This window comes from Mytilus trossulus, chromosome 1 (genome assembly GCF_036588685.1).
Source record: "Mytilus trossulus isolate FHL-02 chromosome 1, PNRI_Mtr1.1.1.hap1, whole genome shotgun sequence".
Classification (NCBI taxonomy): Eukaryota; Metazoa; Mollusca; class Bivalvia; order Mytilida; family Mytilidae; genus Mytilus; species Mytilus trossulus.
In genome coordinates this window covers 32,736,272-32,751,063 of record NC_086373.1, presented here as the reverse complement: position 1 = coordinate 32,751,063, position 14,792 = coordinate 32,736,272, and the positions used below count along the sequence as shown (strand labels likewise).

General features: G+C 32.9%; 2 protein-coding genes across 2 annotated transcripts; one reads left to right on the top strand and one right to left on the bottom strand.

Annotated features, from left to right (window-relative positions):
- The first annotated feature begins 1,099 nt into the window (after positions 1 to 1,099).
- On the top strand, positions 1,100 to 6,968 carry LOC134721884 (uncharacterized). The gene is made up of 2 exons (XM_063585155.1): positions 1,100 to 1,262; positions 4,620 to 6,968. The coding sequence occupies exon 2, from the start codon at positions 4,629 to 4,631 to the stop codon at positions 6,375 to 6,377; it is 1,749 nt and encodes a 582-aa protein (XP_063441225.1). The 5' UTR covers positions 1,100 to 1,262; positions 4,620 to 4,628; the 3' UTR covers positions 6,378 to 6,968.
- A 3,999-nt stretch (positions 6,969 to 10,967) lies between these two features.
- Positions 10,968 to 13,543, bottom strand: LOC134721875 (uncharacterized). Its single transcript, XM_063585143.1, has 2 exons — positions 13,264 to 13,543; positions 10,968 to 12,585 (listed from the first exon to the last, which is right to left on the bottom strand). Exon 2 carries the CDS (start codon positions 12,568 to 12,570, stop codon positions 11,206 to 11,208), a length of 1,365 nt encoding a protein of 454 aa, XP_063441213.1. The 5' UTR covers positions 12,571 to 12,585; positions 13,264 to 13,543; the 3' UTR covers positions 10,968 to 11,205.
- Between the last annotated feature and the right edge of the window lie 1,249 nt (positions 13,544 to 14,792).

Below are 14,792 nucleotides of genomic sequence, written 5' to 3'. Positions count from 1 at the left end.
CATTGGTTCTCTCCCTTAATTAGGTTGGGTCAGTGGGGATAAGCCTTAGTTTTTTTATTTTTATCTTAATAAATAATTACCAAAAGTTAGTTTTGAAAATGACGACTACAAAATTGATGTGTTTATATATTTATTTGATTGATCTTCTCGGCCTTGATTGGATATTTTAGGCGTGCGGAGATTATTTTGGGTCATGAAGCTCATCTATTGTTTCGGTTCCTACGAATCCTTGGCTTTCAAGTATCTGGCTATGAGCGTTCCTGGTGAAGATAAATCCAGGAGAGCGCTTTGGACGCATGAAATCTATTAAACGTGATGTTTTCTTTTTTTTCTTCATCTTATGAACTAATTTGAATTGTAATATGATATTTCTAATGGTGGACATAGACCGTATGCACCTACCTCATGATCACTGCTTTACCCATTTTTTGACTATTTTACCTATTATGTCTGTTTTGTTCACGCATCGTTGTAAATATAATGATATTTGATGTGACTGTCATACAAGTGAGTGGTTGAGCGCTATAAAGCCAGGTTCAATCCACCATTTTCAACATTTGAAAATGCCTGTACCAAGTCGTCAGGAATAAGACAGTTGTTGTCCATTCAGTTGATGTGTTTTATCATTTGATTTCGCCATTTGATTAGGGATTTTCCTCGGAGTTCAGTATTTTTGTGATTCTGCGGGATTTTTCTATAATACGAAGAGAAATATTGAAAAATATGAACTTGTCATAGGTCTTTGTTTTTAATTGTCCCTCTCTATCATTTTCAAAAACGTATCTAGACAGTTTCCGAACTCAATTATAACAAGCGACATGCATATTTTACAATTTAAGTGTATAGGAAATTATTGCATAATATTTTTTTTCTTTTCTTAGTGATATAAACGTATAAAATTGTTGAGAGATATTTTTTTATTGATTCGGAGTGTATTTCCATATATGGAGATAATGATTTTGTGTTTGTCATTTTTCCACTCTGTTTATTTTTCATGCTTAAAAAATGCATGTAACTTCAATATATTACATGTGACTGTTGACCGAGTTTTATTTTAAAATATAATCTGATAACAACAAGGCCATTTAATCAAAACAAAAATAAATTGAAAAAGTATAATATACTTCCTTTAACATGTCATGTACAGTTCAATATTCTTCATTGTTACTGAATGGATTTGCTAAACTGGAACATATATTAAACAATGATGTATAATAACATATTGACAAATATATAGAAGTATAACAAACGACTGGCAGTGGGTAAGTATCATGATAATATGTACCCACATTATCCTGCGCAAAAATAATGAAAGTAACGAAGTTACAGTATATTTTTTATTAAGGGGATTTGATTTGGGTGACAGGTCTGTTTAAGTCTAGATAAATGTGGTTTATTAATTTTCCACTCAAGGGGCGGCAGCTGCTAGTCGGCGTAGCAAATAATAACCTGTTATCCGATGAGTTTCCATCGACATATACCTACGTAATTTTTAATTTCATATATTTCTATAAATCCTTCTCTTAAAGAGGGACGAAAGATACCAGAGGGACAGTCAAACTCATAAATTAAAAATAAACTGACAACGCCATGACTAAAAATGATAAAAAGACAAACAGACAAACAATAGTACTCATGACACAACATAGAAATATAAAGAATAAGCAACACGAACCCCACAAAAACTAGGAGTGATCTCAGGTGCTCCGAAAGGGTGAGCAGACCCTGATCCACATGTGGCACCCGTCGTGTTGCTTATGTGATAACAAATCTGGTAAATAGTCACATTCATGAAAGGGAAGGGGGTTGTAATTACGACGTAAGGAACACATCCCATATCATAAGTGATACATTGTGTATACCTTACTATGTCTCAATCGGGAGATATGTCAACCCAGTACCCATCTGTGTGAGAAAAACAGGATTATTGCCCATAATTTGTTAACTTTTGATTTTAAAGAGATCCAATAGTTATTCATGTAGGCCCTTTTCTATTGTTTGATTTTTGTCTTGTTTATTCTTTGTGATCAAATGGAACATTTTAAGAACTTATGGAATAGTAAGATCACCAAAAAAAACGAACTCCGAGGAAAATTAAAAAAATTTAGTCATATTCATGAAAGGGAAGGGGATTGTAGTGACGACGTAAGGAACATATCCGATATCATAAGTGATACATTCTGTATACCTTACTATATGTCAATCGGGAGATATGTCAACCCAGTACCCATCTGTGTCAGAAAAAAAGGATTATTGACCATAATTTGTCAACTTTTGATTTGAAAGAGGTCCAATAGTCATTCATGTCGGCCCTTTTCTATTGTTTGATTTTTGTCTTTTTTATTCTTTGTGATTAATTGGAACCTTTTTTAAGAACTTATTGAAAAGTTAGAACACAAAAAATCCGAACTCAGAGGAAAATTCAAAACCGAAAGTCCCGATTCAATAAACTCATCATAGATACCAGGACTAAATTTTGTATAAACGCCAGACGCGCGTTTCGTCTACAAAAGACTCATCAGTGACGCTCTAATCCAAAACAGTTAAAAAGGCCAAATAGAGTACAAAGTTGAAGAGCATTGAGGACCAAAATTCCTAAAAGTTTTGCCAAATACAACTAAGGTAATCTATGCCTGAGGTAGAAAAGCCTTAGTATTTCAAAAATTAAAAATTTTGTGAACAGTAAATTTATAAATATAACCATATCAATGATAATTCATGTCAGCAATGGCAATATGAAAAGCTCAAACACATCAAACATTAACAATTATAGGTCACCGTACGGCCTTCGACAATTAGCAAAGCCCATACCGCATGTAGTCAGCTGTAAAAGGCCCCGATAAGACAATGTAAAACAACTCAAGCGAGAAAACTAACGGCCTTATTTATGTAAAAAAATGAACGAAAATCAAATATGTAACACATAAAAAAACGACAACCACTGAATTACAGGCTCCTGACTTGGGACAGGCACATTCATAAATAATGTGGCTGGGTTAAACATGTTAGCGGGATCCCAACCCTCCCCCTAACCTGGGACAGTGGTATACCATTACAACATAAGAACGAACTATAAAAACCAGTTGAAAAAGGCTTAACTCATCAGATAGACAAAAAATAAAAGTGGACTTAGTTTTATGCTAAATTAACCAATCACTTGTATGACAGTCATATAAAATTCAATTATATTGACAACGATGTGTGAACTAAACAAATAGACACAATAGGTAAAAATGTAAAAAAAAATAGGGGTACATCAGTCAACAATGTGTTATAATCTTAATTTCTATAAAAATAAGAAACACCAAAAGGCATATATGTAAAGCACATTAGCAAAAATGAAGATTGAATAAAAAAAATGCCAAAAACACAAAACGAGATGTAATAGTACCGAGCCACGCCGTCTGTTACAATGAAGCACAAAAAGGCTTATAGGCAAAGCATTTTAGCAAAATTGAAACGAATGGTTACAATTTTTGTTTACCACAGCACAATAATACTATGAGGGGGTGCATACATGTACAGAGCCAATTCAAATGTAACAAAGAAACAAATAAAGGCATATAGACAAAGCACATTAAAAAAAAATGAAAGACAAGAATACAAAAATTTACCAAAGGACAATAAAACAACGATGGGATGTATAACTTTAAGTACAAAGCCACGTCAAATCGGAAAATACCCAAATGAAATTTCTCCGACACCAAATTGATGTGCAAATTCTAGTTTGACGTCAATATCGAGGAAAATATCAAAGCATGAAAAATACGTTATTTTACGGTTATATTCTTAATCTCAAATTCGCTAGGATAAACGAGGTACAAGCACACTAAGAAATCTTAATTATTGAGTAACATGAAATTATCATCAATATACATGAAAATAAAAATAAGGAATTTTGCTGGAAGTTTTTCTTCTGTTTTGTCTTTGAAAAGATTTTGTATGAATTCTGCTTCATATGAGAACAAAAATTAAGTAGGATGTACAGTAAGTACACATTGAAATATCTACGTTGTCGATCAAAATGTACGCAAACCTTCATCGGTGTTTTGGTACAAAATCTTTTCATAGGATAAATAAGTTCACACAATCCCGTGTAGAAAACTAAAGACTTAGCTATGAAGAACTCCACCAAACACTTGGGCAGATATAACATGCATTCAATTGAAGTCACCTTTGCCTGAAAATTTATTCTTTTTAAAAATTCGATTGCAAACTTCTTAGAACTTGTTTGTGTTTATAATACATATAATGAGAATGTATGTTGTTGAAAATTGTTATAAGAAAACAGTATAAAATAGTGTATCACCAAAATGAAACGAAAACTACTTTCATATACTTGAATTGTCGCAAGCATGTACGATGAAAATGGTCGGCTAAACCTGGTTAAAAAACCAGCTTGCTGAACCTTATAGTTGAATCACAGACATATGAGCAATCCTAACAGACAAAATAGGTTGAGGTGAAAATAAATAGGATAAAAACAGTCAATAAAAATTCATCGCTAATATACAATACAGCTCAGTTGAAAATGAATTAACAAAGAAGCCAACAAAAAAAAAACGTTTGTTATTGGTAGAAAAAATATAACGAAGAGTTTCATTATCTGTTTATTTCAGGCAACCGCCATGCAGTCTCAACGACGCATTGGTGTAGGGCGCATGGAGATGGATATGCTAGAAATAAATGCTGTAAAGAAATTTGGTGCGAAGTTTGTAGACGACATTTATCCTATCCCAATGGCAGAGGTTCTTAGAAAAAACTGCATAATAGACGAACCCTTTTACCAAGAAATTCTTATGATGCAAAGAAATCATGCTCCCCGAAGAGTTATGTGCGAAGCACTAGTTAACGAGACAACAAATAACTGCAATCTTAAACATCTTATACAAGTGTTATATGATAATGGATTTATGAATCTTGCCAAAGAATTATTCCTTTGTCGCGAAGAAAGTCGCAACAAAGTAGCTCTTCTTCGTGTAAATCGAGCAGACACTAGTAATAGGCGTAAGATTGGAGAATACTTTAAGAACATTAAACAACAAGTTCATGCAATGGTATTTAAAAACTCGCTTTCTACTGTTCATAATTTAGGAGAGAAAATTAAGAAATCAATGCTTGATATCAACGATCCCGTGCAAAGGATGTATGCATGTGATAAGTATGTTGCATTGAAAGCTGCAGAAATGGATTCACTCACAAACATTGCAGGAATAGTCAGCAAAGATCATCCAGGGTATTTGGAAATGAAACGATATGTTTCAAGTACATCAAACCCCGCACTTTCAGAAGTAATTCTGTATGGAAGACAATCCGATGTTCTTTCGACAATCGGTAACTTTGAAGAAGCGGAAGATTTTATGCGACAAGCATTAGTAAGTGCGTACACAAGTTGTTCATGTGTAGAAGTGACAGATATGTTATATAAAAATGTGGTTGTAAAACTATCGAAATTTGAGAAAAATCCACATGACGAAGAACTACGGAAATCAATTTTGTTTGAAGCCGATCAAGGACTTTGGACACTACGAGACCAATCAGAAGACTTGCGATTATTTTGGACGAAACTTTTCCTTTTACGAATGGCATTCGCTCATCTTGGTATCGGAAAGTTTTGTGATATTGTACGCAATTATGTACCAACCATGCAATCACTTGTAGAAGCTGAAATGATACTAAAACTTGATCCTCTAAAAGATCTAGAACATCGGAGACAAATGTTTATTGCAGTTGCTAGAGCAAGACTGGAAGAATGGAAAGGTAACATGGAAGCTGCGATGAAATATTTAAAAATAGCCAGGGAACTAGCAAAAGAGGGAAAGTATGCTGAAGACAGAGCACTTGCAGATTATGAAATCCTCCTTGGAAAGAATCCATGGCAAACACATATTTATGAGCGTGACCGACACGAACATGTAATAGATGAACAAAATAGTCTTGTTTTGCATTTGAGGTCTTCAATTTTGCCATCGTCACTTGAGGATTCAACAGATCAGAAGACTTATTTTTCATCAAACAACGACAGCCAGTGTCAATCAATCAGAAGTGTGCATTTTGAAATATTAAGGACTGTAAGTGATACCCAATCAAACAGAAGCTTAGATCATCTCGATCCACAGTCTCCATTAGTAAGCGACGTTAGCTCACTTTTCCCGAATACATCTACAAGCGACAGTATGGAACATCTAAATCTAACCTCTTTACAAGAAAATGCAACTGAACCAGGATTGGGTAATACGGATGCTCGACATGATAGGGTGGATATTTCTTTTCAATCTTCAATTTTGGTATCCAGCCAAACCGAAGCATCTCCAGACTCTTGCGATGATTCATACCCTTCGTTGGAACATTTGCGCTTTTCATCATCTGAAAGATAGATCGTCACAATTTCATAATTGGAAACTTTGAAAACTCAAATTGAAATCGCATGTATAATCACCGACTCACGTAGAACGTATGTTACTACAACAAATTCACATATTGTCATCAAAGTTTTTAATTATTTTTTTTTGCATTATTCGCATATTTACTGATTTCACCAAGTCAACATGGCGGCTCATTAGTTACGAAAAGTCTACTTTGGATTTGACTGAAGCTTACGAGAAAAACATATAAATTAAAAATGACAAATGTTAGGTTTTAGAATTAAATCAAATAAAATTTAGTTTCATAGTTTCATAGTTTATTAGAGAAAACTCAGCCGCAGAAGACTGCGCAACAGGAGCATATTTATATATACAATATTAATTACAACATAGTTCATAATACAAACAGAATACTTTTTTAAATTATACATCTTCAGAAATAAGTTTGTGTTTATTACAGTTTTAAATTAGACAAGCATCTTTTCTACCTTTTGAATAAAAATTGACAGCTTAGACAGCACATTACTATTACTATATTTAAGCATGCCAAGTACTTTTTTTTTCATTTGGATATTTTAAATAATATGGAGGTATGAACTTCCCCCTTAAATCCTTTACTTCACATTTGGAACATTTACATGTATAGTGGTATACATCTCCAAGACCAGCTTTACAGAGTGGACAAATCCTCTCATTTCGTGGTACATTTCTCCATCTATCTTCCTGTTTCGATGGGAAACTTTATATTACATACCCTTAATTTACATATGTTTACTATATGACCCCGCCTTAATTTTAACAGATATGGTTCCAAGCAAGACTCTTCTTTAAAGTGTAGATAAAATTCCCCCCTTGATGAATTGTTTATATCTGAGAACCATTTTTGAATAAACTGGTCCTGGAGACGCTGCCTTACATTAATTTTAATATATTTATAATCAACTTGCTCCGGAAAATTATATAGTTCACCAAAGCCACAGTCATTAAACACAGATTTTACATAGTTAAACCACTTAAAATTACAATCGTCATGCTCATGCATGTACCAAAGTAACTTATAAAGTTTACCCGATAGTTTTTTATCATTTGTTGCTAGCTTGTGCCAAAAACATACCATTTTTCGGTTCAAGTGGAAATATTCCAAGTTCCCCATATACCATAAAATTTGGGCGTAGATGATCGCACACCCAAACTGCGCTTACAAAACTGTAGATGTAACTTTTCAGTATTATTTTTATTTTCAAACCCCCATATTTCCGAGGAATAGGTCAAAATAGGAACCACCAACGCATCAAATAATTTTAGCTGTAGATCAATCGGAAGTGAGATATTTTGTATCTTCTTGTAAAGAGCATAAAGTGCTTTTTGAGCTTGGTCTACCATTTTTTACGTGCTTGAAAGAAATATCCGTTGTAATTAAACAGCAGACCAAGATAAACATATGCATCTTTAATTTCAATAATTTCATTACATAGTTTAAAAGTAACATTCTTATTATACTTTCTCTTTGAAAAAATTACAATCTTTGTTTTTGTAACATTAACAGTGAGTTTCCACTCAAAACAATATTGCTCAAAAACATCCAGAGCCTTTTGTAACCCTTCTGCCGACTCCGCAAAAATAATTGTGTCATCGGCGTACAGAAGAATAAATAGCTTGATATACAAATCAAGATTCTCTGTAAATTTTCCATTAATAAATTTTAGACCATCCACAGAGTTTTCATCCAGATATTCCTCAAAGTCATTAAGGTATAAGGCAAAGAGAAAAGGTGACATTTTTTCTCCCTGTCTTACACCTACCTCACACGGGGAAAAATCTGTTTTCAGTTCTCCGTTTTTAACACAAGACTTAATATCTGTATACATGCTCAATATAACTTTAAACATTTTCCCACCAATATTATATTTTAATAGTTTTTGCCATAGTCCCACCCTCCACACTGTGTCAAACGCTTTTCTAAAATCTACAAATTTTTTTTTTCCCGAACTCAAATATAGTGAAATTAAAGCATGCATGATAAACATACTATCTTGGACAGAATACCCCTTACAAAAACCACCCTGGGCATCAGTTATAATCCCGATCTCGTCTGACAGAGCTTAAGTCTTGAATTAAGTATAGAGGTGAACATTTTTCCTAAATTCGATGTAAGACAAATAGCTCGGTAATTATCCAAATTATTTGGATCCCCCTTGTTTTTAAATAACGGCTTAATGATACCAATAAGCCATGCATTTGGAAAGATTCCAGAATCAAACACTAAATTGAATAACTTAGTGTAAATAGGCAAAAATTGATTCACCGTGCTTTTTATATATTCGTTGACAATCTCATCTTCCCCTGGGGCTTTCCCATTACATAACTTTTATACAGCTGACAATATTTCGTCCACTGTAATTTCCTGATATATAATTTCAATAAAACCCTGATTTTTTATACTATTAGCTAAATCCTCATAATCAATATCATCATCTGGAATATCGCTTTTATTTAATGACTTAAAATACTCATATAATTGATCAATAGTAACTTGAATATCTTTATCAGACCCCCCTCTATCAAATCTTTTCAAGATTTTCCAAAATTAACCAGAATCTTTTTTCGAAAGTTTACGCATGTCAGATTCTAGTGCATGTTGAAAACTCTCAAAACTTTTATTCATTTCGGTTCTATAAACTTTCCCGGACTTTTTCATCTCATCTCGGTTCTCTTTATTCTTATTTAAACTGTAACGGTTTTCTAGCGTTTATGCACGCAATAATCCATGCAAGCTACAGATTTATTAAAATGTTTGATATTTATCTAACAGGGAGTAAAAAAGGACAGTCCACACACACAGCATAGCCACCCTCGCCTCAGTATTTGTCCTATTAGAATCGAAATAATTCATGGAAGCCATATATTTGTTGTAAATTTACACAAGGTCTGGGCCGTGATTTTCGTTAATTTTATCCCTCGCTAACGTAAAGACTCACTAATGACGCTCGAACCAAAACAGTTTAAAGGCCAAATTGAATAAACAAAACCGAAAAATCCAAAAAAGCTGTCACACAGATTATGGGCTACAGTTTGCGGTCAAACTGGACCATTAAAATACTGGAAGATTTTTCCTCAGCGTAAGTTTCGAGGGTATCACCAGCCCAGTAGTCAGCCTTTCTGTTTTGAAACGGGTTAAAGAAATGTCATTCTTATAAATTACAAGTAGCTGTTTACAAAACTCTGAATTTATCGAAAAACTAAGCATTTTCTAGTCCAAGTAATAGTTTACCTTTTTGGATATGGGATCCTAAACGCTCTTTAAACTTCATTTTTTATTTTGCTTTTTAAACAGTTTTTGTTCGAGTGTAACTCATGAGTCCTGATGTAGGAATATAGAGTTAGTACAAACCTATCGGAATATAACTGTAGTCTGCAGTACTTATATATACATCATTGAGTTTGTTGAAATGATATTTCATCAGACAATCGATATCCCCATGGTTACTTATTGTGCACCACTACTATCTGACTTGTTTTTGTACTCATAGAAACTAATATTCAAACAGAATATTCTCAAAGCCAAAGAGTAGAAGAATCTTTTAATATACATTAATTTTACTTTCAAATACATTGATGATTATCGTATCGGTCACCATCATGAACTGGTTGAGCGATATGATGTTCTGGTGTCTCAACTCACTAGCAACGCTTTTCGTGGTCTTAAAACTTTAGATAAAAATCTTCAAAGATACCAAGATAGAGTTTTGTTCGCCAGAAGCGGGTTTCGTCTACAAAAGATTCGCCATTGACATTCGAATCGAAACTGTCTGATCTTTAAACTAACCGATTATATCATATTTACGAATTTGCCTTTGTTTAAATAAATGTCCTGTGCCAAGTCAGGAATATGGCAGTTGTTATCAAATATTTAGTTTTTATTTATGTTGGCGTTTCTTTTTGTTGCACATCAGTGTTCCTGTTATTCTTTTGTTTTCCTCTCAAAGTTGATGTGATTTAGTATGTAACCCGGATTTGTTTCTCTCTCAATTGATTTATGACTGTTGATTAGCTGTATAAACTACTGTTCCCTTTATTTAGCTAGGGACTACATCAGGTTAAATCCACCATTTTCTTCCTAAGGAAATGCCTATGCCAAGTCGGGAATATGGCAGTTGTTTTCGATTCATTGATGTGTTTGATTTTGATTTTGCCATTTTATAAAGGACTTTAAATTCTGTTTTTATTTAATTTTTTTTTATCAACGTAGCATATTTAACTATTTCAATAATTGCGTATTGTCTATATGCCTTTTTGTGCTTCTTCGTTACAGATTTGTTTGTTCTTACAATGATTACGATTATAACACAATGTCAACTGCGGTAGCCCCTATTTTAAGTATACATATTGAATAACTAAGTCTGTTTATTTTGTTCTTAAATCGTTGTTAATATAAGGAAATTTGATGCGACTGTCATACATATGAGATGTTTGGCTAGCTATAAACACAGGTTTAATTCATAATTTTCTACATAAGGAAATGCCTGTACAAAGTCAGGAATATGACAGTTGTTATCCATTTGTTTGTTTTTTGAGCTTTTGATTTTGCCATTTGACATTCCGTTTTGAATTTTCCTCGGACTTCAGAATTTCTGTGATTGTACTTTATATTAATCCGTGTTGGTTGACTGTATTCTTTTACGTATAAAAAATGAGTAAGTTGTCTAATTTTCATCATTTGATATTTTTAGATCATTTCCTTATCACATTTCTGTAATATGTATGCCGTCGCATGTTTAATGTCATGTTTACTTATTTTATAAAATGTCAACAATTTAAAACTCTTAAAGATTTACAAAATTCATTGACTATATAATGTCCGTTTATCACTAATAAATTCTAAAGAATTAAAACTTATTGTTACTGATGGCACATCGTCAACAATTTGTGGTGTTTCAGAAACAGAATCAAAAGAACTGCATTCAGGTGTATACGATCTTTCTTGTAAACATCCTATTGTCTCTTGATATTTTTCTAGGGCTTTGTCTTCGGCGTAATTTCCTTCTTTTGCAAGTACTCGTGCCATTTCGAGACATGTTTTAGACTCATTTACATCGCTTTTCCATTGATGAAGTCGAGATTTGGCTATATGATAAAACATCATTCGTCTATGCTCCATATCTTTTAAATCATCACATTTTAAAAGCCGTTCTGCCTCTGTAATGGATTTTGTAGATGGCACATAGCTATCAATCATATCACAAAGTTTGCCTATCCCTAACAAACAAAATGACATTCTCAGAATAAACAAACGTTTCCAAAATATTCTCATGTCTTCTGATTCATCATTTAAAGACCAAATTCCCCGACTGGCTTCTAGAAATAAAGATTTTTGAAGTTCCTCAGTTTGCGATTGTTCAAACTGAGACAGTTTAAAAACAACATTTTTATATATCATGTCCGTTATTTCGACACATGGAAGGCTATTGTCGGCAGCTACGTAAGCTGCTCTAAGTAAATCCTCGCCTTCTGTAAAACGACCATCTGTTGAGAGAACGTCTGCTTTACGACCATAAAGTATAACTTGGGAAATAGATGGAGCAGATGTACTATTTATAAAAGATTCCATTTCAACATAGCCTTCATGATCAGGGGATACACGTCCAGTGATATTGATTAAAGCGTCCATTTCAGCTGCTTTTAGAGCAGTATATTTGTCACAGAGATACATCTTTCGAACAGAATTTGTTTCTGTTTCTATATTCTGTTTCATTATATTACTGAGTCTTTTAACATCTGCATGTGGATTTTTAAATGCTATATCATGTACAAGTTTCTTGATATCTCTAAAATATAAACTTATTTTTCTTCTGTTTTCTGTTTGAGTCTTGTTCATACGGATTATAGATGCTTTCTGTTGACATTGTTGATAACAACAGAACAATATCTCTGCCAAATAGCTATATTTGCTATTGTACAGTGTAGCAACAATCTCCGAAAGGGTTAGTTTAGACAACATAGTATCAACAAGCATTGTTTCAGCATCCATTGCATTTTTTATCTTTTGTAATTTTACATAAATATGTAGAGGATTAGAAGATAAAGCTTCTGAAAACTTCTTTAGATCATTATTTGTAGTGAGCCTTGAAATAAACAAAACAAACCCATCCAGCTCTAAAGATGTCATAACAATTGCTCCATCTTGAAACTTTTGTCTGTTTGCCATATTCACTGATAATTTCTGAAATAATAAGATACTACGTCCTTAAGTTTAAATACAAAATATTGTTCCTTAATATAATTTATTGTTCTACTAGTATATTAGTATTTGATATCACTGTGTTTTGATAAAAAAAAAATGCTTAGTAGTAACATATATTTTGATTTTGTAAACGGGCAAAATTCCTTAAAAGATGGAGATCTGGTGAGTGTAATGAGAAGAAATTTTATTTTCACGATTTTTAATCATATGATATATTTCCCAGTCAAAGTGGGGAGTACCCTCTGGATCATCCGCAGTTGTATATTTCAATGCTATAACCGTATTGTCTTAATGTATTCGTTCAAATATAATGTATATTATATATATTAGAACTATAACACATTGGCGGATCCAAAAGGGGGGGGGGGGGGTTCCAGGGTTGGAACCCCCCTTTTTTTGGCCGATCAATGCATTTGAATGGGAGAATGTAGCTGGAACCCCCCTCCTTTACTATGGATTCGGACACCACCCCCCCTTTTTTTAATGGCTGGATCCGCCCCTGCAACATGTCATCTAAATAATCACGTCAACACGATATCCTACCGAAAGGAACAACAAACAATCGACTGATTTCATTTAACTAATGAACACATACAGCAGTTTGATTATTTGTGTGTGAAGTCATATTGGAATTAATGATAATCTACGTTTACTTACAGTTTCTGTATGTACTGACGAAACTCAATCGCCTCTAAAAATTAGGAAGTTGTACTTGTAGGTGATAAGTTTTTCCCCTGATTACATATATAATCCGTAGGAGTGTTATATCCAATGACGATCATCGAATGTTGTAAACATTGAACATACAAAAATGTGTCGTCCTAAAATTTAAACTTTTATATTTGTCCTTAATTTAGTACAGTTATTTAAAATGTTTGCTTTGCTTACATATAAAGGTATAGAGATATGACAAGATTGCAAATGTAAAAACCATCAAATTATTCATAACTGAGAGTTAACTTACTTGACTATTTTATCATCCCTGTATATTTGTTTTGTTCGAAAAGGGGGGATGTGACAGTGGAATAAAGTTCATAAGCATGGAATATTCGATGGTTTTTTTTTGTGTGTAATTTGCTTCAAAGAGCATACAAGAATATATAAGGGATTCATAGTGAAGATAAACAATTTAAATATACAACGGTACGAATAATAGTAGACCCTAATATAAAGATTCTCAGAGAATATACATGCAGCATATTCATTAATACGCATATAAAAAGGTATTTGGCAAACGTACAATTTCAATGTGCTTAATTTTTGATTTATATGTTTTGAGTATGAACCCTGTCATTATTGTTCATTTAAGTAAAATCATTCCAATAAGTTTTGCATTATTGAATTTCTATAACATGATTTTTTTAAATTCTCATAAAGAACTTAATTTCTATTAACTTAAAACACCAGACACAAGTTGTTTCCTTTTTCCTTTTTTCTTTTTCGATATTCAAATTTTGAAAAATATTACAAGTCCAAACTGAATTTTTTTTTCTCAAATTTTTTTCTCCCTCAAATTTTTTTTTCCTCAATTTTTTTTTAATGCTTTGAACTAGTTTACACATGTTACAGTTTCTGGAAATATTTGAAAATTTGAACGTTATTTTATTTTGTCTGTTAAAATAGTTTTGTTTTTGTTTGTGTTAAGAATCAATCTAATCAGAGAAATCTTGTTCACAAGGGGAGCGAGAGATACCTAAGAAACATTCAAATTTAGAGATCGTTGGTAAAAAAGAAACAACCAAACAAAAGTACACAAGACAACATTATTATTACAACTGAGTATTACATTTTGTTCCAATGAAATGTTATTACAATACTGTCGCAGTGTAATTAATTGTCCATTTTTAAATATCTCTTGAACGAAGAGCTACTTGTTATTCAATTCCTGAACTGACTAGAGCACTTGTGAAGATATGACCATATGAGGGGGAACAAGTTATGGTACATAGTAATTTCGTGTATACAATTTTGCATTGTAGTTTTATAACTCGATAGAGAATAACTTGGCGTAGATAACTATTTTGATCTGAGCGTAACTGATGTGTCTTATATAGACGAAACGGGAGTCTGGCGTTTAAATCATAGGGTATCACCAGCCAAGTAGTCAGCACTTCAGTGTTGGCATAAATGTCAATTATATGGTCATTTTAATTAATTTTCTGTTTGCAAAAGTATGATTTTTTTCA